This window comes from Rattus rattus, chromosome 2, assembly GCF_011064425.1.
Source record: "Rattus rattus isolate New Zealand chromosome 2, Rrattus_CSIRO_v1, whole genome shotgun sequence".
Lineage (NCBI taxonomy): Eukaryota > Metazoa > Chordata > Mammalia > Rodentia > Muridae > Rattus > Rattus rattus.
This window is the reverse complement of record NC_046155.1, coordinates 40,725,622-40,748,316: the sequence shown is the minus strand read 5'-3', so window position 1 is coordinate 40,748,316 and position 22,695 is coordinate 40,725,622. Positions and strand designations below refer to the sequence as shown.

The 22,695-nt window shown below is 49.8% G+C and overlaps 1 protein-coding gene across 1 annotated transcript in view; it reads left to right on the top strand.

The window, feature by feature from the left end:
• Slit1 (slit guidance ligand 1) overlaps positions 1 to 22,695 on the top strand; it is a 144,278-nt gene that overhangs the window by 104,415 nt on the left and 17,168 nt on the right. The window contains exons 15-25 of the mRNA XM_032891963.1: positions 517 to 540; positions 691 to 835; positions 1,657 to 1,731; positions 1,896 to 2,039; positions 4,807 to 4,950; positions 5,202 to 5,368; positions 8,362 to 8,494; positions 9,289 to 9,357; positions 11,578 to 11,649; positions 13,283 to 13,354; positions 14,131 to 14,202. Coding sequence (XP_032747854.1) covers positions 517 to 540; positions 691 to 835; positions 1,657 to 1,731; positions 1,896 to 2,039; positions 4,807 to 4,950; positions 5,202 to 5,368; positions 8,362 to 8,494; positions 9,289 to 9,357; positions 11,578 to 11,649; positions 13,283 to 13,354; positions 14,131 to 14,202 — 1,117 coding nt within the window. The remainder of the gene's footprint in view (positions 1 to 516; positions 541 to 690; positions 836 to 1,656; positions 1,732 to 1,895; positions 2,040 to 4,806; positions 4,951 to 5,201; positions 5,369 to 8,361; positions 8,495 to 9,288; positions 9,358 to 11,577; positions 11,650 to 13,282; positions 13,355 to 14,130; positions 14,203 to 22,695) is intronic.

Below are 22,695 nucleotides of genomic sequence, written 5' to 3'. Positions count from 1 at the left end.
TGGATGGGTTGGTTCCTCTGTCTTGCCCTCACTTTATCACGGCCTTGGGGTGGTTGGCTCAGTGAGGTTGTGGATGGAGAGCTTCCCATCCCCCTGCTCCAGGCCAGTTCTTCTGTGTGTCACTGTTCGAGGCTTAGGACGCGTCACAGTGAGTAGGAGACCCTTCTAGAACCAAGATGGAGAAGTGGCCTCAGCATATGCAGCCCACTTGGCATCTGGCCGTGGGCAGTTTGGGTCAGCTTCTGCTCCTGGGTGTTTGGTTCAGAAGCCTAGTGCCACCCCTACCTTGACCCTATCCATAAGGTCAGCACAGTGCCTGTGTATGTTGTGCAAATGAAAGCTTTATTTGGCCTGGGGACATGAGTGTTCTGTAGGAAGACTTTCTACATACAAAGATGGGCAGAGGAGAGGCCGTCTCAGGCAGGGTCCCAGCTGCATTCATGGGGTGCCTTCCACAGGGCATGGGCCTGCCTTGGTTGCTCCTATAGCCTGGTGCATTTGTTTTTATTTCCCCAGCCAAAGAGCAGTACTTCATTCCAGGTAAGGGGAGTGGGGGACTAAGGCCAGCTGGGGATAGGGGTGGGTATGGCTGCAGTAGAGGGAAGGCAGGGGTGGGGTGTGGGGGCTTGGGAGCCCTAGGCTGCTTGGAGCCTACTCAGGCTCCTCAACTCTGCCACGCTCTCACTACAGGGACGGAGGATTACCACCTGAACAGCGAGTGTACGAGTGACGTGGCCTGCCCCCACAAGTGCCGCTGTGAGGCCAGTGTGGTGGAGTGCTCTGGCCTGAAGCTCTCTAAGATCCCTGAGCGAATCCCCCAGTCCACGACTGAGCTGTGAGCCCTGAGCTGCCCACCCTCCCCCTGTGCCTGGCACCCATTAACCTACCTGAGTCTCTTTAGGGTTCCCTTCCCAGACAGCTCTGTGTGGGGGGTCATGGGAGACACTGGCTGGAGCACGCCAGCTGATTGTTTTGGCAAGATACAGCCCTCATCCATGGCCTCTGCTCCTGCTTCCCTGCCTCCTTTGAAAAGTCTTAGGCATCCAGGACTGGTCCCCAGCCTGAACCAGGACTGGCTTTCCCTTAAGGATACTTCAGTAGGGAGAGAGGGATCCTTAAACTCAGGCCAGGGCTTAAGTCATCCCTTAACTGCTGTTTATCTAAAAGTTTGAATCTGTGTGCCGTGTCTGCATGTGCAAAATTCTACACACATTGCTCTTCTATGTGTGCAAATTTTCATTCTTTTTTTACGAGTATTCATTGTTTAGTGCGTGCATGCATGTGTGCGTGAGTGAGTGTGTGTGTGTGTGTGTGTGTGTGTGTGTGTGTGTGTGTGTGTCCATGTCATGGCACGTGTGTGATCAGAAGTCAGCTTTTGTGAGTCAATTCTCTCCTTCTGTCATGTAGAAGAGGATGGAACTTAAGCAGGTGGCAAGCGTCTTTACTAAAACAGCTTGCTGTCCCTTCGTTACATTTTTAATTTAAAAAAAAATCTCATTTACCACCCCCTCCCTTTTGCTCAGGGTAAAGTCCAGCTTTCCTGCAGCATGGGCTCAGTTGGCCTTCTGTCTGCATGCCTGCCGTCACCTCTACATGAAAAGCGTGTTTAGGTTGACCACATATGTGTGCGTTTGTTCTGTTCCTTGCCTTTCACAGACGACTGAACAACAATGAGATTTCAATCCTAGAGGCCACTGGGTTGTTTAAGAAGCTCTCACATCTGAAGAAAATGTGAGTTTCCTGGTGGTGGGTAGGTCAAGACGCTGGCACGGGATGGACAGGGCAGTGTGCAGAGGACCCACTGGGAGCAGGGGTGGGGTTCCTGTGTCTGAAAGTGATGAGGGAGGACTCCTGGATGCAGAGGACTCACGGTCCTCCCCTTCCTCCTCCCCCAGAAACCTGAGCAACAACAAGGTGTCGGAGATTGAAGACGGGACGTTTGAGGGCGCCACCTCCGTCAGCGAGCTGCACCTGACCGCCAACCAGCTGGAGTCTGTCAGAAGCGGCATGTTCCGGGGTCTAGATGGCTTGCGGACCCTGTGAGTGAGTGGGGTTGGGGGTGCACGGACAAGTCACAGTATGGGCTTCCCCCAGTCTCCACCAGGGTGGGGACCCTGAGGAGCCTGTCCATAGGACAGACGACTTCATGTTCTTACCGAAACCAATCCTCATGTCCTTGGGATGTAGACTGGCCCCTGGCGAGGGGGTGACGAGGGGGTGACAAGGTTGGATCACCACAAGTGCCCTGTGATCAAGGCTGCTGGGGTACAGTTGGCATATGCTTGGGAGTGACCAGAACAACCACAAGAGGGGTGGTTGGCTTTGAGGGGACCCTGTTTGTGTGGATGTCACAGCAGAGATGTTCCTAGAAACTCTGGACTCTGGCTTGGAGCCAGCCAACCACTCGAGACCTTGGGAACCCATTGGAATCTTACAGTCATCACCACTCCATGACCACCGGAGACCTCCCTCCACTAAGGCAACCTTGGTTCTTCAGTGTCCAGGAGAGGGGGCTACGTCCTGTTGGTCTCCACAGACGTTCCCTGACCTATGCTGTCCAGCCCAGAGTCACCTGCAGCTGTGGGACACACTTGGTCTCTACTCATTTTAGTATAGATGGCTGCAGATGCACAGCGGCTGCCACTCAGGATGCAGCCCTCAGGGTCAACTGCCCGGGGTTTAAGGCCCAGACATGCAGCAGAGTAGAGTTTTGTTGTCTGTAGTTTGTAATGTGTAAATGTGTGTGGGATGCCTGAGGAGTTTGTGAACGGTGTGTGTGTGTGTGTGTGTGTGTGTGCACGCGCACGCTCACATTTCCAGTCTGTTCCTGTTTATCTAGTTCCCTAGTCCCCTCCCTCTTACATCTGCCCAGTCCCCCTTGGGTCCTGGGCGAGATGTAACCAGTCACGTGTGTTCTTCTGAGGAAGGTCAGCGAGGAGAAGAGGGACATGGGAAAGGTCAGTGTGGGGACAGAGGCAGCAAAAACCCAGGAGGGACTGTGAAGTGTCTCCAACCCCGGGGTTACCCAGTGTCATGGTTGGTGTTGATAGTGGACCTCCCATGCTTTATCTACAAATAGCTTTATACTCACAAACATATAATACACACACGCACATACACACAGATCATAGATAGACCTGTGTAACCATTACCACAGTCTGTGCCATACATATAACCAGCTTCCCCCAAAATTCTTACTGTCCTCTCTATCACCATCATCGTCATCATCATCATCATCATCACCACCACCACCACCACCACCACCACCACCCCCACATCTAATCAGCTGGGGGGCAGTGGAAGCACACACCTTTAATTCCAGCACTGGGGAGGCAGAGGCAGGTGGATCTCTGAGCTCAAGGCCAGCCTGGTCTACATAGTGAGTTTGAGGACAGCCAGGGCTACACAGAGAAACCTAGTCTCAAAAAACAACAAAACAAACAAAAGAAAGCACATCTCATCAGAAGACAAGAGAGTTATCTCAGTGGCTAAAAGTACTCATTGCTCTTACAGAGGACTAGGGTTTGAGTCCCAGCGTCCACCTGACGGCTCGCAACCACCGGTAACTCCAATTCTGGGTGATCCACCGCCCTCTCCTGGCTTCTGTGAGCAGCTGCACACATGTGGCCTAAGTGCCCGCAAACACATATACACACAATTTAAAAAAAATTATCTAACATAAGATACAACTCCTCAGCAAAATTCTAAGTATATAATGTATTATTGTTTGCTAAAGGCACTGAGCCACGCTGGCATTTCATATATCACATATTTATTTATATATGTAATATATAATATATAAACACACATATATACAGACATATGTATAGATATAAATAATAAATAAATATAAGAAAATATATAGCATCTCCTCTTCCTTTTCTTCATGTGTTCTCCATGTAACACAGTTAATTTTGAGTTTGGGGTCACTCTGCCTCAGTCTCCCAAGTTCTGTGACTACAGGCTTATGCCACCATGCCCAGATCCCAGATGTATTTTAATAACGTAGTAAATTTTGTTTAACCATCTGCTTTTCCTTCAACGTGGGACCCTTCGAATACCGAAGGTCTTTAAAACGTAATTATTTTTTTTATGCAATTACTAGACGTTTAGGCTATTTAAATTCTGTCTTGAGAAATGCCGTGATTGTGACCGTGATTCCAAGTTCTGCTCACTTCCCTGAGCATTGATGCAGAGAAGCCCTGAAGGTGGACCAGCAATGGACACCGAAAGTGCCCGGGGCAGCCCGGGGCAGCCCAGCACACACTTCCCGAGAGCCCTCCCTTGTTGTCTTGCCAACCGTGCATGCCCACCTTCCTGCTGGGGCCCAGGCTGGCATTCCGACGATTATGTTTTAATTTCTCCTCTGACTTGACAGGCAGAGACTGGGTGTTACGTAGGTGTCCTTGATTGCTGGCTAATCAGTCTGACACGCTTCGTGCGTGTTCGAGGTCCATTTAAATGTCTCCGGGAATCCCCTACCCTCTGCTGGCTTGGTTTCTGCTTTTGTTTTTGGCTGGGGGGTGGTGGTGGGAATTAGAGGAGTCTTGGGGGGTGAGAAACAGGACCAAGGCATTGTTCCAGATAGAGATGAGAAAGAAGGACATCTGAGTAGAACTAGGTGTGGCTCTCCCTTGACCACAGCGGTCCTAGCAGGTGTCGGTCTGAGAAAATGGCCTGGGGCTGGGGACACCCTCTCACGGCTATTTGGAAGCCATGGATGGTTTTTAAGTTGGATGGCGGCTTCCAAACTCTCGAGGGTCATTGAGGGGTTCTTCCTCTTCTCTCACCGCCCCTCCTCCACAGGATGCTGAGAAACAACCGTATCAGCTGCATCCACAATGACAGCTTCACCGGGCTGCGTAACGTGCGGCTCCTGTCTCTTTACGACAACCACATCACCACCATCTCCCCTGGAGCCTTCGACACCCTCCAGGCCCTGTCCACACTGTAAGTCCCAGCCCTGGAGGACGGTTGGGGAAAGCCTGCCTCCTGCCCCAGCCACAGGAGGGACCTCTTGGGTCTCACTTTTGAAGAGCACCTTCAGGGAATCATGGGTCCTTCTAGTTCTTTCTCTGGTCCTAGAAGTTGGTCACTTAGGATATTATTAGCTGCCTGGGGCTGTGCGGTCAGAAGAGGACCCTGCCAGGCTCACTGAGGAAAGAAAAGTGCCTTCGTGACACACGCCCTGCCCCTTCCAGAAACCTCCTGGCCAACCCATTCAACTGCAACTGCCAGTTGGCCTGGCTGGGGGACTGGCTCCGGAAGAGGAAAATTGTGACAGGGAACCCTCGCTGTCAGAACCCAGACTTCCTGCGGCAGATTCCTCTGCAAGACGTGGCCTTCCCTGACTTCAGGTGTGAGGAAGGTAACTTGTGGGCCGTACAGGGGGCATAAGATGGGGCTTGGCTGAGGGGCTGGGCAGGCAGCACCCTAGTGGGCCCTGGGGAGGGAACAGGAGACACTCTAGCTTGGAGCTGCTGCTGTGTAGTGGTATATGTGTGTTTGCATATATGAATATATATGTGTATATACATATGCATGTGTATACACATATATACACACATGTACATACATATGGAAAACATGGATAAAGAGAATAAACATGACCTCTTATTTCGTCACACAGAGAAAAATAGAGTAACTCCTCAGTTCTTTTTCCTTATAGAAATAAATTTAACCCACAGACCAGATCCAGGCTCCGGGGGGTGCCTTTCAGACCCAGTAGGAGTCCCCTGAGTCCTGTTCTCCACTTGTGGGAGGCTTGGTCACTCTGTGTTCTAGTGTCCTGTTCCTCTGAGCCCCTCGTCCCTCTCTGTGCCCACTGTCTCACCCTGCTAGCCGGGTGTCACTTCTCCTCCACTTCTTGCAAGGGTCACACACCGAGGTTTTCCTGGGGTAGCACGGCAAGTATTTACCTCCTTTGTCCTTGCTCTGAAGTGTCAGTCAGCATGTCTGCTGCAACAGCAGGCTTTCTCAGGCCGATGCTACCTCTCAGATTCCTCTGCTGCTGGATGCTGTGCACGTGTCTCTACTCTCCATGCCCTTGCTCCACACCTCTGCTCTGAAATCACCCTAGCCAGGCCATGTGGGGGTGAGGGAGAGACCAGAGAGGGTCCCAACTATCACACCAAGGAAGACGGCTAAGGCATTTTTCCAAAGACAATCTATGCGCTTTTCTAAGAACGTTATTATTTCCTGCTTTTAAAGTTAAAAAAAAAAAAAAAAAGCAAAACCAAAAACCAGCCAGACATGGGGCCATGAGAGAAATGAGAGTTCAAGGCCAACCAGGGCTCTGTAGTAAGAGCCCAACCTGCCCCCCACCATCCCAAGGAAGGAAGGATGGATGGACAGGAACCACCATATGGTTTGTTTTCATCATACTGCTCACACATACATTTTTTTTAAAGATTTATTTATTTAATGTATGTGAGTACACTGTAGCTGTCTTCAGACACACCAGAGGAGGGCATCGGATCCCATTACAGATGGCTGTGAGCCACCACATGGTTGCTGGGAATTGAACTCATCCTCTGGAAGAACAGTCAGTGCTCTTAACCTCTGAGCCATCTCTCCAGCCCTCACACATACATTTTATGTTTTAATTTTTTATTGTTGTTAATCCCTACTTTTAGGAATTAAGATACTGCATCTTGATCATATTCTCTTGCTATTGGCTGGCTTTTGAAAACACTGTTTTGCTTGAACAGTCCCTTTGGGGCTGGGGATGTGGATCTATTGGTGAAGTACTTGCCTTCAAACGCAAAGACCTGACTTCCATCCCCAGAACCCATGTTATTTTTTGTTGTTTTTGTTTTTTTAAATAGCCATGGTGGTGTGTGCTTACAATACCAGTGCTGGGAGGCAGAGATGTGAGGACCCCGGGGGCTCACTGTCCAGCCAGCCTAACCTTCTTGGAAAGTTCCAGAAATGACACCCAAGGTCATTCTCTGGCTTCCACATGGGTGCCCCACACCAAATACACACGCACACACACACGCACGCACGCACGCACGCACGCACGCACGCACGCACGCACGCACGCGTATGCACGCATTCATGGGCCAGTCTCCTTTTCACTCAAAGACAACACACCACTATTCCTTAAGAACAAGAAGGAACAATCAGGAGATGGAGAAATCACCCCTGTACTCCTCTGCATCCCAGATTCCCAGCACCCCGCAGCCTCTGTGGCTCTGCAGTAGTTTTCCTGATCCCTGCTGTGTGTTTGCATGTGAGGACACACCCAGGCCTTTCCAGGTCCCCTGCAAAATCCTTTCATCACACCATCCTGGTCTAGAGGGCGCCACTGAGCCAGCCTGGGGAACTTGGTGTTTAACCAACCTCCCTGGTGATGATTTAGCACCCCGTGCTGCCAGGAACCCTGACAGAGATAATTCCTTCTGAACAAGTGTGATGTTCCCTTCAGAACAACTTCCTAGGAAGGAAAAGGTGTGAGCATTTCTTTGAGCTTTTGCTGCTGGGGCAGTGCGACCAATGGCCAGGAGAACAGCTTCCAGAGGCTGTCTGCCTGCAGCCTTGACCCTGTGCTGCCCTCAAGGCCAGAGAACTTGGTGTAGTTACTTAACCACCCTGGATCTAGTGCCACCATCTTTAAAAGGGGTCCACTGTAGCACACCTGCATGGGAGTGTTCTGAGGACCTGTAAGTTCATCTCTACTTACAATGCAGTGACTAAATCCCGTCAGCTCCTCTAACTGAGGCACTGGCCGCAGAGGCTTCCTGCTCTCTCCTCATGTTCGCAACAACTCTGACCATTGACCCTGCCGCACCCCATCATAAGAAAGGTAGACACACAGAGGGCTCCTCACTGAAGAAGCTAATGATGAGGAAGGGGTCATTAGCCCTCAGCAGCCAGGCCTGGGTCTCAGCCCCAAGATGCCTCATCAGTCAGCATAAGAACAAGTTGTTCACTCCGTCCAGATCTCAGTGAAGTAGAAAACCATTTGCCTCTTCATCCATCGGATTCCTGAAATGGGCCAGGTACTACATGGAGTGCTCGACTTCGCCAGTGTATCCCAAGGGGTGACGGTGTTGCCAAGGGGAGCAGCTGGACACAGTACCAGTCAGTATCAGGCGCTCAAGAAGGGGTGACCGTGTCCTTCTCTGCCTGGGGCCACCTTGGGTCTGTGGCAGGAGAGATGACCTCAGATCTGTTGTAATCTGGAAACTGCTCCAGAAGTCTTTGTTCCTGTTGGTGTTAGCCAACGGCATACAGTAAAAGAGGCTGTTCTGGTGGCCAAGGCTGTGTCAGGGAAGAGCTGCTGCTCTGAGGGTTCCAGAGACTTTCCTAATGGAACCAGGTCCCTGACTGACCAGCATGTCATGCTTTCCTCCCTAGGCCAGGAGGAGGTGGGCTGCCTGCCCCGCCCACAGTGCCCCCAAGAGTGTGCCTGCCTGGACACCGTGGTCCGGTGTAGCAACAAGCACCTCCAGGCTCTGCCCAAGGGCATCCCCAAGAATGTCACAGAACTGTAAGTAGCCCTAGGCTTACAGTCTGTTGGTCTGTGAGTCGGGACCGGTGGGACTTGGCAGTGGGAGGGGACACTGAGGAGTGAGTGTTGGCTGACCGGAAGGAGGGTTAGCCCAGAAAGCTCTGGAAAGGCAACGGCCTTCCTCTAGTCCAGTGGTTCTCAACCTTCCTAATGCTGTATACAGTTCCTCCTGTCATGGTGACCCCAACCATAAAGTTATTTCTGTTTGTTACTTCATAAATGTAACTTTGCTACTGTTATGAATCGTGATGTAAATATCCCACACGCAGGATATCTGTCTGATACGAAACCCCTGTTTTGACCCCTAAGGGGTTGCGACTCACAGGTCGGGAACCACTGCTCTGGTCTCTTCTCTATAGCTACTTTATGACAAAGTCATAGTGAGGGCTCTGATTTTAAAATAAAGTGTAGCCTTGCTTCTTCCCCACCTCACAATGTTTGTTGGGAAGACATTGTTGATGTCTACACACAGTGTCCTTCACGTGATCAACTGTGCTTTCTACAGCAAATCCTTAGTCTATATCCCTGTAGTGAAACTTCTATTCCAGGAGCACTGGGCACATAGAACTCACACTGCCTTTGCCTAGTGGCCTCTCAGGAAAGGCTGTGTTTTTTCTTTTCACCCTTGAACCAGCTGGGTGTGAGGCCCTCACCTTCCCCACACCAACACTCAGCACTGCACAGGTTCCCGGCTCACGGTGTCTGAGCTCCTGGGTGCCCGTGGGTGTAAATGCGTGTGACAGATTCTCTCTCCTCATGTGTTCTCTTCTCAGCTACTTGGATGGGAACCAGTTCACACTGGTTCCGGGACAGCTGTCTACCTTCAAGTATCTGCAGCTTGTGTGAGTATCCATGGCCCTTGAGGACCCCAGGCCTGCCTGGCTAGGAGAACCATTGGCACCTAAACACTGTAGCCCCACCTTCCCAAGAATCTCCCAGTTGTGGGCAGATGCTTTTAATAAATCCTGCGTGTTGCCCCATTCTTCAGGGAACTCCTATACTCAAGAGCTGTTTTGCCACCTGGTGGCCAATCTCGGAATTGCATCTTTTCAGACCCCCACAGGTTGGGCTCTCGCTCTGCCCTCACCAACTCCCCAAACCTCTCTGTAGGCTGGTAATTATTGTTGTTCTGCGTGGCCCCTGCAAGGGATGAATAGAGGGTGATACAGAGCTTCTCAGTTCAACCCCCATCCCCAAACCAGCTGAAAAAAAAAGCAGCTACCAGTCTGCTTTCTTAGAGAAAAACCTGCCTTTCTGCCCTGTGGGAGTACTGAAAATAAAACCCCTGGATAATAAGGTCAACTCCTCTTAGCTTCCCAGTGCAATTGGTTCCTCCTTTCAATTATTTCTGTCTGTGTATTAGCCAGAGTCTATCAAAGAAGTCCAGAGAGCATTCCGTCACAGTGTGGCTTGGCACAGAGCTCTGACCAAGTCAATGTCAGTCTGAGAACTGCTTTTAATGAGTTTGTTCTCAATGTCAACTGAGACCTCTTGTTGGCGGGTTTGTTTTTAGACAAGGAGCAAGGGTAGAAGTTGGCATACTGCTTCTTTCGCTGAAAAAGCTTCGCTATGAAAACCCTGTTGCCACGGGCTGGCGACATTTGGTTCAAGGCCTGGCCACTTCGCACAGCGCTGGTTTACAGACCTGTGATGCTCCAATTGGTCTGTCTTTGCGCGAGGACCAATGTGCTTTGAACATTTCAACGGAGTGGAGGACGAAATAGTGGCTGGTGTCAAGAGAGAGACTTCATTCTACAAGTGCCCCAGCCTTCCTTGTGGCCTGACCCTTGCCAGTAGCCTAGATCTACATGAGGACAGGGGCAAAGATTGGGAACGTCAAACTAGCTGCTCCTGTTAGGCTGCCCCGCGAGTATGGAAGACTCCATCTCCCCATCACTAGGAAGGAAGGAGCTTCTAGAAATAATCTTGGAGAGTTGGGATTCTGTAAAGGCAGCTTCCTGGGTGCGAAGGAAAGGCCTGCTGTTAATATCTTTTCAGAGCCAAGAGCTGCGTGTACAAGGTGTAGCAGGCAGATTGGGAGGCCCCAAGGTCATGCATCTCCCTCAGACGGTCTAGGGAAGGTGTAGAAAGAGGTCAGGGGCTGCCTAAGTTGCAGGGTGCAGTGATGTCCAACACAGGCAGCTGAAGGTGAGGGCTTGGATGGAAGGAGAGCGCAGTGAACAGAGACTGAAAGCTGGTGAGAGGAGAAACCACCACCACATGGATGCTGGCCTGGTACAAGCAGGAACTTAGGGAGGGGACAGATGGGGAAAGTGATCTGGGGCCAGGCCATGACACCAGCGGTAGGGGTAACATCAATCTTAGTCTCAGGCTACTGAGCTGAGGAAGCACCAGGCAGAGCTCCACTGAGGTAGGACGCCAGGTGGAACAGTGCTCTGCGAAGGAACAGGCTGGGGTCCTACGGATGCACCATCAGCTCAAGACAGCGAGGGCAGCCAGAGTGGACTGAAGGAGTGCAAAGCTGGGAGCCTCCATCCTGAAGCTACCAGGGATTAGAAGATGGGGCCGCAGGGGAGGAGGACACAGTGGGGGTAGATGGAGGGGTGTGTAAGAATGGCCTTCTGTACCTAACATGACCGTTCACTGCAGGAGAAATTGCACTGATGGGTGGGGCCTAGCCCTGCTCTGGTCAGCTGGATGGCCTTGTGTGAGTCAATCACTCTGAAGACTCCGGCTTTTTATATGTAAAATGGGTTCTCACCGTCTTGTAGGTTTGGCCCTAGTGTTCTAGCCACAGGGGAGGGTGCTTCCCAGAGAAGGGGCTGCTAATTCTGGTTGGTGGACGTTGGTCAGTGCCCTCAGAGGGAACATTTCTATTGCAGAAAGGGTCAGGAGCCAGCTGTACCTACAGAGGGGAAGTGAGAGGCAGAGAAGGAGCCTAGTAGTCAATTGCAAATCCAGTGTGCTCCCACATCCTCACCAGACACCACTGGGGAAGGGCCAAGTGCAGATGGGGGTGGGGGGAGAGGAGAGGCTCCGGGAGGCATCCAGGGGCAAGGCCTTCTTTCTTTACAAACATCGATGTTCTTGCTTCTTTCCAGCGACCTGAGCAACAACAAGATCAGCTCCTTAAGCAACTCTTCCTTCACCAACATGAGCCAGCTGACCACACTGTGAGTATGGCGGGGCCGGGCAGGCACGTGGATGTGGCAGCAGGTTGTGCTGGCATCACTGGGATCACGGGCAGATACCCTTTCCCACCAGAGAGGGGCCTGAGAGCCTACAGATTAAATAACACCCAGGATTTTGGCCATCATCAAATGTAAAAACAAAACAACTTTTACTGTGAAATACAACACACGTGGTGAATCTACGTGGCGCTGGTTAATGCCTGTGACCAAGGTCTTGGGACATTTATAATAGCCAGCATGGGCTGCCTTAGGACACGGGCACAGCATTTGCAGAGGGTCTGATCTCACAACAGTGTGAGCTGAGCACAATCCTCACAGCCATCAATAGTAGAGTGGGTAAGGAAGGTACAGTTCAGGTTTATAGGGAATAGTACACAGGCATGAACATGGTTATGTTGTTACCACGGGAACTGATCACAAGGACAGAGAAAACAAGCCAAACGTAAAAGATCTTCCCAAATGATCCAACTCCCTGAGTTATACATCTTATGCTGGGAACTGAGGCCTTTCAAACTTAGATCAAACCTGAGGGCCAGTAAGGAAAGGGCCTGGCTTAGTCAGCTTCAAAGATCAGAGCATGAGCGGAGGCCAGGAAGGACCGAGCTGGGTCTCCCACTTGCACCTGTGGATCAGCTCATGCCCAGCCTCATCATGATAATCTGATGACTTGCCCATCCTTCTCTGGAAAGATTTCACTGTGAATGGGCTTCCATGAGCTTGGTCGTGAAGGTCACCTCAGCCTACAATGGTGTTTCAAACCCTACGTCTCAAGCTCCTCCAGGGGCATTGGGTGACATCTGAAGATATGTAGTTGTTACAGTGTGGAGGGAAGATGCTGTTAGCATGGAGTAGCCAGAGGCCAGAGAGACCACAGCTCTCCCCCAACACCTGGAAAAGCTCCACAGCCTGGAGCTGTTGAGCTTGACAAACCCAGGACTAGGCGATCTCAGCAACTAAGAATACAGCGTTCTTTTGCCGTGGACAGTTCCCTTCACTTGGATTTTTAAAAATAATTATATATTGGTATAATTAATATGCAACAAACACCCAATATTCAAGAGTAGACATTGATAGCCGGGAGTGACAACCCAACCTCAGCACTGAGGCAGAGATTGTCATGAGTTCAAGGATAGCTAGGACTATAGCAAGACCCTGTCTTTAAAAGGGTATAGATTTTGGCCAACTTTTCTATAACCACAGTACCAGGAAGCCCTCACCACAACCTGAAGCTCTGAGGTCCCCCTCCTCTGCCCTTGGCTGGCCCCAGGGTAGGCTGCACGGTCAGATTCTCATATAAAGAGATTCGCTTTGTTTGGCGACTCAGCATAATTACTCTGCGATCCTTCCACACGTTGGTGGTTCCTTCCCTTGTGCTGCCAGTGGCATGCTATCCAGTCTTCATATCTATCACAGAGTCAGCTCCCTCACCAATCTGCCTGTGTGTCCTACGTAGAATCTTTTGTGGGTTAGCATGTGGGTTCTAGAAACACAACCCTAGCACAAATACTACTAAGTAAGTCAATAACATGACCTTAGAGCCTCAGCTTGCTCACCCATAGAATGGGCTAGGAATGGTCCTTCCTCTCTGCCACAGCTTCCTCCTTCCTCCCTGCAGGATCCTCAGCTACAACGCCCTCCAGTGCATCCCCCCTCTGGCCTTCCAAGGACTTCGTTCGCTGCGCTTGCTGTAAGTCTCTCCCAACTCATTCTTCTCGGAGACCTACCCCATTACCCCAAGACCTACCTACCCTACACTCCTGGTGAGCAGAAATATTCCCAGGTCTGGAGTCCCAGCAGGGACCGCTATATCCAATGATGGAAGCCAAGAATACTATCATTCAGATCCTTTATAAAAGCCTGGCTATGAGAGGGAAGTGACCCAAGAGGTGACCCTCACCTTACGTTGAATTTGTATAACTGTTTATGATATGCCTAAGATAAAGGGGTCTTTTCTTTGCACAAGAGGCTCCTGTTCAGATTTAAAATGTTTGTTTCCAAAGATCTGTGAACCTTTTCTACGAGTTCTCACAGCGAAGTTTTGACCAAAACACTCTGTTGTGTCTGTTATGATGGCTCCTGAACCTATCAGAAGCAAGGTGACATCCCTCCAGCCCTAATTTACAGCTGGCTCTGTTAATCTTCTCACAAATAACCTAGCCTGCCTCTGTCTCCAGGCTAAGAGAGAGGGCCTGTGTGCCTTCCTGTCTTATTTATGATATAAGCTCAGCGCTTGAGCTATTTAAATGGTAAAATCAGCCTTCCCAAAGTACAAGGGCAAAGCACAGCCTACCTGGACCCTAAGGGCTCCTTTTCCCTTTCTGGGGCAGCAGATTGGGGTTGCTGGGCTGGGGACTCCCCACTAGCAGGCACCCATATGTCCATGCGGTAAGAGCTAGGATGGTCCTCCTTCAGGCACCCCGCTCTCTCCCTGGACCTGTCTCCAGCAGCGTCTTCTCTCCTCAGGTCTTTGCATGGCAATGATGTCTCCACCCTCCAAGAGGGAATCTTTGCAGACGTGACGTCTCTGTCTCACCTGTAAGTAATGCCAGCCCAATTCTCTGAGTCTTATTGAATTTAAGCAGAACTTGGAGTCTGAAGGAAACCGAGCTCCTCAAGCCACCAGAACGTGTTGCCTTTATCCTGGTATTGAGTTTGGCAGTTTTCCCCAGGTACCGTCTTGACCTCTTACACCCTCAGTAGTCCCCAGGGACTATGAAGGAGAACAGGACATCAGCAGGTGGTAGCAAGCATTTCTTGATTGCTTGAACTGTTTCCTGCCAGAGTGACTTTCCCTCACCCCCATAATGACCCCACAACATGGGCAGTGTCTCCTTGCTTTACACATAAGGAACTAGGGCTAGGGAAAGGGAGATGTTTGCCTGATGCTGCCCGGCTGGTGAGGTGGTGGCTCCCATCCCAGTGCCCATGCTTTAGACTCTTCTCATATCATACGTCTCACCTCACACCATGGGGATGAGCACCAGAATATATCTGCCAAAGAGGTAAAATTGCTTTCGTGACGACTCTTTAAAAGCATACGGCTGGGGAGATGGCTGTCAGTAAAGTGCTTGCCGTGCAAGCATGAGCACCACAGTTTGACGCTCCAGAACTCACGTAAAAATCTGGGCATGGTAGGCTGTCCTTGTAATCCTATAGCTGGGAGGCAGAGACAAGCAGATCCCCGGGGCTCACTGCCCAGCCTTGCCTACTTGGTGAATTCCAGGCCAATGAGAGACCCTGCCTCAAAGGAAAAGTGTGTGGACCTAAGAAACAACACACAAGTGTGTCCTCTGGCCTCCAGGTGCACATGCACATACAGATGTGCATACAAACACTCACAGGCAGACACACCACACACACACACACACACACACTACACACAAATAAAAAGGGGATCCATATCTCAGAGTACAGAGTTTCTATTTGAAGTGATGCTTCAAATACTTTGGAAGTGGGTACTGGAGGTGGTTGCCTGGGGCTGGGTACAGTCAGCATTTCTGACTTTTACACTGAGTATGTTAAAAGTGACAAGGTCTACTTTCATGCATTATATATAAAACAACGAAGAGATTTGTCCTCAACCCTAGAGATCGGGCCTTTGAAGAAAAGACACGTTCCTGGCATTTCTTGGTACTTTTGGCTGTGGCGTGCACATGGACTGTGGCTTGATCACATTGGCCATTTATCTCTGAGCCCCCTCCACACCCAGGGCATGAGTGGGCAGGCATCAGAGAACCTTCATATCCCAGTGTTTCTCTCAGTGTTCCCTCAACCATCTTAGATGTCCCCGGTTCTGAGAACCATCTTTCCCATATTTTAATAGGTAAAGTCAGAGTGAGGTTAACACAGGTATTGCCTTCATACGTGTATATATTTTAGGAAGCTTCTACTTGTTAGGTGGTGTTGTAAAATTATAAAAGATAAAATTCTGTCTTTTACCCCCACTAGGTCTGGCCCCTCAGTGCCCCAAGATAGCTGATAGATATTTTAATCTCAGTCAGCAAAGCCTCTTACCCACTCTGCTCCATCCCATATCGCACTGCCAATGGCCTCTCTCTGAGCCTGGCAGCAATCTCTCTACCCATCCAGTTCCCAAGGCAGGCTGCCACCATGCCAGAAATATTCATCTCAATTCCATGGTGGCTTAATGTCCCAGCCACCACATACTCTCTTGAACTTAAATCACCACAAGAAAGAACACACAACACAATAACCTCTGATCCAACTGATAAGATATAATTGCCCACCTAAACATACAAAGCCCAGTACCATCCAGTCCTTAAGAATACTCATAACAACCTGTAAATACACAGAATGGAATCTTAACATCCACCTCCATGTTCTCTCAGCGACTTCCTCTCTCCAGTCTCCTCCATTCTTCCAGTCTCCTCTTCCCTCAAACTTTTCTCCCACCCATCCTTCCTTCTCGTCCAATGACAGGCCTTGTACCTGCCTTCAGGTGTTTGACACCACCCTACAGCTATGTTTCCATACAACCTCTCAAACGGTCCTTAATTGTAGCTGTCTCTCCCATATCCTCTCCCATTTTATTTTTTCTTCCCTGTGCCAACTCTATCCTCCTTTCCAGACCCTGTCCCCCTATCCATAACTGCATCTTCTACTTACATTTCCTAGGGAGTTCTGTCTGTCCCCTCCTAGTCCTACACTAACCTCTCTGGTCCTGTGGATTGCAGTTTGGTTCTCACTGACTGAACAGCCACCCATAAGAGTATATGTGCCATATTTGTCCTTCTGGGTCTGGGTTACCTCACTCAGAATGATTTTTTTTTTCTGGTTCCACACATTTTCCCGCGGATTTCATGATTTATTTCATTATTTTAAATGGCTGAGGAATACGTCACTGTGTCAATATACTACATTTTCCTAATCCTGTCATCTGCTGAGGGACACCTAGGTCGTTTCCGTCTCCTGGCTGCTATAAATAGGGCAGCAGTGAACATACTTCAGCAAGTGTCCTTGTGGTGGGATGAGGGGTGCTTTGAGCATATACCCAGGAGTGGTCTAGCTGGATCTTGAGGTATATCGATTCCCATCTTCTCGAGGAACTGCCATATTGATTTCACACAGGCTGTACAAGTTTACGCTCCCACCAGCAGCAACCCCCCTTGCTCTGCATCCTCGCCAGCATGAGCCGTCAGTTGTTTTATTGATCTCAGCCGTTCTGACAGGTGTAGGATAGACTCTCAAGTAGGTTCTGATTTGCGTGTCCCTGACGACTCAGGAGGGTTAACATTTCTTCACGTGTTTCTCGGCCGTTTGCGGTTCCTCTGTTGAGAATTCTCTGTGTAGAGCTGCACTCCATTTTTGATTGGGTTGGTTTATTTTAGTTCCTATATTTTACATATTAGCCCTCTATCAGATGTGTAGTTGGTAAACATTCTTTTCCCATTCTGTGGGCTGCCGCTTTGTCCGTTGCCTTACAGTAGCTTTTCAGGTCCCATTTGCTAATTGTTATCTTAGTGCCTGTGCAAATGGTGTTCCAACAGGAAGTCTTCTCCTGTTCCAATGAGTTCAACACTGTCCCCCACTTTCTCTTCCAGGTTCAGACAGCACATACCCTGAACAAACAAACCTGAAGCCATAAAAACCAACTTTGACCCTATAGCTGTCTTTGGGGGTGGGGGTGCCATCAAGCCTGAGACCAGATCAATTCCATAAGAAATCAGTTAAGGTCATTCACCTGTTGGCCACCCACCCACTAATGTTTGTCATTTATTCGTCTCTATTACCATAGCAACATACCTGAGATGACCAACATTCATTTTGCCTCACAGTTTCAGAGAATTCAGTCCATGGTTGACGAACTATGTTGCTTTTGGGCCTGTGGTAAGGTTGCACATCATGATAAGGAAGTTTTTGACCTCATGATAGTTGGGAAGGAAGAGAAAGGAAGAGGCAAGGCCAGGGTCCAAACTAGAACATCTCCCATGTACCCATCAGAAGGCATGTGCCAGCTCAGGTGTCTGACCTGCAGTCCAGTGGCAAAAGGCTACATGTCCCTGTCACGGCTCATGCCACAGCTCCTCAATGCTGCCCTTCGTTGCAACAACCCTGCATTTCACTGCCTTTATTCTTCTATAGACTAGGGAACTATATGTCAACGCTCATGGAGAAGTGGATGTGAAAATTGAGTAGAAAGGATTCATTACATCACGCCATGCCCGTATGAGACAATAGTGAGTGGTTAATGACCATATGACACTGTAATCTATATTCGATGACAGGCAGAATAATTAACGCGATGCAAACACGAACACAAAAAATTGGTGGGGCCATGCATAGCAGTGCACATCTGTACTCCCAGCAGTGGGCAAGTTATAGGCCAGCGGGGACTGCTTAATGGGAGCTTGTCTCAATGGACGGAAGGAAGGAGGGAGGGAGGGAGGGAGAGGGAGGAGGGAGGAAGGCAGACAGGCAGGCTGGAAGGGAATATACTCAAATGAAGTTAATTCTATTTTAGGATGGGCGATAGTTTTCTTCCGGCATTCCTTTGCGCTGAAGGATTTTGCCTCCTTCTCCTGGCTTGGCAGGCCTCACCCAGTTAATGCTGACTGACACAGCTCGTGGTTTTGGTGACTGGTGTCAGGTCCAGCTCTGGAGTTAATGGCTCCTGTCCTCAAGGAGCCACCTTTGCAGCCTCTGGGTGCAGGGGATGTAGACGGCCCTGCACACATAGAAAACCCACCCACGAGTGGCTTGGGCAGGGACAGGGCTTTACAGCCTGAGAACTACTCTGGCCTCAGACAGGAGAGGCTGTTTCAGGCTCTATTAATGGAGCTGGCAGAGCAGAGCAGACAGCTGATGTTTCAGTGTGCCCGAGTTACACCAAAGACCAACAACACGCGGTTATTTATAATCTCGCCCGAGTGTGTTCCCGACCCACAGTTCTTTGGGCTGAGAGAGAGCCTAACTACTGCCCACCCCAGCTATGTCTCCCTTGGCCCTGCTGATTCTCCACTTCCCAGTACATTCTCAGTTGTCTTTACTTTTTAAAAAGTTCAACTAATTAGTTAATATTTTGATGCTGGATCATACTACATAGCCAGACTGACCTGAAATTCATGGTTTTCCTACCTTAGACTTCTGATTTTTTTTTTAAAAAAGCATTTGATTAAAATATGTAAGTTATAGCAGGCATGATGGAATGTGCCTTTAATTCTAGAACTCAGGAGGCAGAAGCAGGTGGATCGCTGAGTTTGAGGCTAGCCTGGTCTACAGAGTGAGTTCAAGGACAGCCAGGGCTACACAGAGGAACCCTGTCTTAAATAACAACAGTAGCAACAAGAAGGAAGGAAGGAAGGAAAGTAGGATGGAAGGAAGGAAGAAAGGAAGGATAGAAGGAAGGACGGAAGGAAGGAAGGAAAGAAGGAAGGAAGGAAGGAAAGAAGGAAGGAAGGAAGGAAAGATGGAAGGAAGGAAGGAAAGATGGAAGGAAGGACGGAAGGAAGGAAGGAAGGACGGAAGGAAGGAAGGATGGAAGGACAGAGGAAGGATGGAAGGAAAGAAGGATGGAGGGACAGAAGGAAGGAAGGATGGAAGGAAGGAAGGAAAAGAAAAACATATGCATTGTGGTTCACATTAGCTTCCATTGGGCAAGATGGTTCTGAGGAGAAAGGGAGCGGTAGGAACTACCAGAGAGGGGGTGGTCGTCCTCAACTGGGAAGACCCAGCCTTGGGCAAGTGGAAGCTTAAAGCGTTTTGTGAGGTACTGACATCTGCTCAGGACAGAAACAAGAAACCTCATGTGGGATGAGCTGGGATGCTTTGGAGTGGCTTGTGGGAGACTGGCCCTGTGGTTTTGGGGGACGAACTAGGAAGGGACATTTACCTCCTAGGTGCAGCTCTGCTGATGTGTGTGGTGCGCTTTTGAAGCTCTGAGTCCCGCCAAGGGCCCCCTGCGCCGGATGACCTCAGATGCTTTGAGCGCTCTTTCTATCACAATCCTGTTCATGACTGACCTAGAGCTCACCACAGAGTCTACATTCAGCTTTTAAATGCCGTGATCAGGAGACACTGCACTCTTTAGTAATTTGAAAAATAATATAGCACTTGTAGAGATTTCAAATAGACCCTTATATCTGTAATACATACACTGTAATATGTACTCTCCGTACTCTTACGAAGTCTGTTTTTACACCTTGAAGTTTGCCTCCGACCTTCCTCTGTGTGTCAGCGCGGGCGCTGATGTGGGAAGACGATGGCGTCTAGCTCGGCCCATTAGCCAGGATGGATGCTGTCAGCACACGAGGATAGAAAATTAAATCCACCTCAAGGTTGCACCTGCCCTCCTTCCGTGACCCGTACTGAGTCCCTCGGCGCCCATTCCAGGTTATCGGCGCTTGTCTCTCTTCCCCTCTTGATCTCAGGCTCTTTATTGAATCATAAAGTGAGCCCGGGAGATGTTAAGGGAACTGCCCAAGGTCACCCGGGTGGGGAGCAGCTGTGGTAGGCTGGAGCCCAAGTCTTTGCTCAGCCTGTTTTATAAGATCGCACAGCGTCAGCTGTGCTATTTGGGGAGATTCCTGTCCAGAGCCGTAACCACTTCTAACAGGCTGTACCCGTCTTGGGGTTCACTTCCTCTGCAGTCCAGAACAGGTGGGGAGTGGCTTGGATATCCGGTGACCTGATGAACATACCCCTCCCTTCTGGCTAGCCTCACACAACCTTGGGGTTTTAAAATCGGTTGGTACGGATGGGGCTGCAGGTGCCGATCTCCTATTTATTGAAAGGAAGAGCTCTCTAGCTGCTTCTTTCCATTGCATTCCCATCCTGTCTTTATATCTCCCGTGGGAACGGGGAATGCGTCTGAGCTTGTCCTAGGACTGCGACAGGGTTGGGCAGCTGGCAGCACTCAGGTAGGTGCAGATGTGAGAGCTCAGGCGTGACCCTGGATGCCGGCCGATGGAAGCCGGCACAGCCTGCTGGGGCAGCCGGGTCATGTGACATCCACTCTTGTCCCCTGGATTCCCTTCATAAGCATCTGTTCTAGAGGAACGCTCACACTTCAGGAAGCCATGGGTAAAAGAGCGTTCACAGCCATCTCAATGGCCGGAGTGTCCAGCAATAGGGAAAGTGTCCATTAAACCGCAGGGTGTCTATTCTTCCCGGAGATGCTGGAAAGCACTTTGGCAAAATGAGACAGATTCCTATATGCCGACCTGGAAGGTTTCCAAGGCCTGCTGTCTGCTGACAAGATGCAAGCTGTTTGTGTGTGATGCACAATAGATAGGAACCGTATGCGTCCATGTGGGGAAGGCCTGGAAGGCCACACACACACACACACACACACACACACACACACGCACGCACGAGTTGGGTAACTGTGACACCTGTGTTCCTCTGTGGAGGACAGTTGCAGACCGAGAGCATGGCATAGTTTATTTAAGCAGCTACTTGATGAGGAACAGCTGCCGTTTCCTGGTTCATTGTCTGGAAAAATGAGTGTAAGAGGCGTCTATTTTAACCTTGCTGTGGCAGACTGGAAGTCCAGGCACACGCGTGATAAGGTGGCATGGGGGGAAGACTGAGCAGTCATGAGACACGCATGGGTGACAATGAGGCATCAGGCATGCACTCCTGCCACAGCTGGCCACTTCTGGGGGAATAAGCCCAGTGCCCTCCTGACCTTAACATGTTTTAAAGGTCACCTTTCAGCACTGGCCTGATGAAAAGTCTCGACATGCATTTTGGGAGCATTCAGATCATAGCATCAGGCTTTTTTTTTTTTTTTTAACAAACCACATTCTCACACGTGTCGGTATATGCGTCTGTGGGGGAAACTTTCAGAAACTATTTCTGGGCCTTAAACATCTGTAATTGGAGTTATACTGGTTTGCACTCCCATCAGTCACACTGAACTATGCCATTAAAAAATAAACAAACAAAACCTGAGGTAGTTCAGTGGCACAGCTTTATTCTCTGTGCTCAGGAGGCAGGAGCGGGCAGAATTTTTATGAATCCAAGGACAGCCTTTTCTACATAGCGAGTTTCGGGCCAGCCAAGGCTACATAGTGAGACCCTTTCTCCAAAAGACAAAAGCAAAACAAAACAGAAATTGTGTGTGTGTGTGTGTGTGTGTGTGTGTGTGTGTGTGTGTGTGTGTGTGTGTGTGTGTGTGTATGTGTGTGTATGGTGTGTGTGTGTGTGTGTGTGTGTGTGTGTGTGTGTGTGTGTGGTGTGTGTGTGTGTGTGTGTGTGTGTGTGTGTGTGTGTGTGTGTGTGTGTGTGTGTGTGTGTGTGTGTGTGTGTGTGTGTGTGTGTGTGTGTGTGTGTGTGTGTGTGTGTGTGTGTGTGTGTGTGTGTGTGTGTGTGTGTGTGTGTGTGTGTGTGTGTGTGTGTGTGTGTGTGTGTGTGTGTGTGTGTGTGTGTGTGTGTGTGTGGTGTGTGTGTGTGTGTGTGTGGTGTGTGTGTGTGTGTGTGTGTGTGTGTGTGTGTGTGTGTGTGTGTGTGTGTGTGTGTGTGTGTGTGTGTGTGTGTGTGTGTGTGTGTGTGTGTGTGTGTGGTGTGTGTGTGTGTGTGTGTGTGTGTGTGTGTGTGTGTGTGGTGTGTGTGTGTGTGCTGTGTGTGTGGTGTGTGCTGTGTGTGTGTGTGTGTGTGTGTGTCTGTGGTATGTGTATGTGTGTGTGTGTCTGTTTCCATGACACCTAGCATTCAAAGCTACCTGCAGTGTTTGAAAGAGGTTTGCAAGTAACAATGTATTCTTGCCGTCTTTGCTTAACTGAAAATGAAAAGAAAAACAAACTGGGATGGGCTACCAGGTCAGGCAGTTCCGGGGTCAGACCCAGAGGCTGTTCTTTGCTGCTGTGTGGCCCCAGGCGACTTCCATATTCTACCTGATGCTCAGTGCACATCTTAAAATTTCAAGAAGCTTGGCATGTGGGGTTAATGATAGCATCGGATGTGTAAGGGCAGGAGCAGTGGCCGCTTCTGTGCAGGGATAAACGCTAGCCACCTTCTCCCCCATGACTGTGGAGGCTCTCAGTAGAGAGCCTCTGCCCCTGGCAGTAT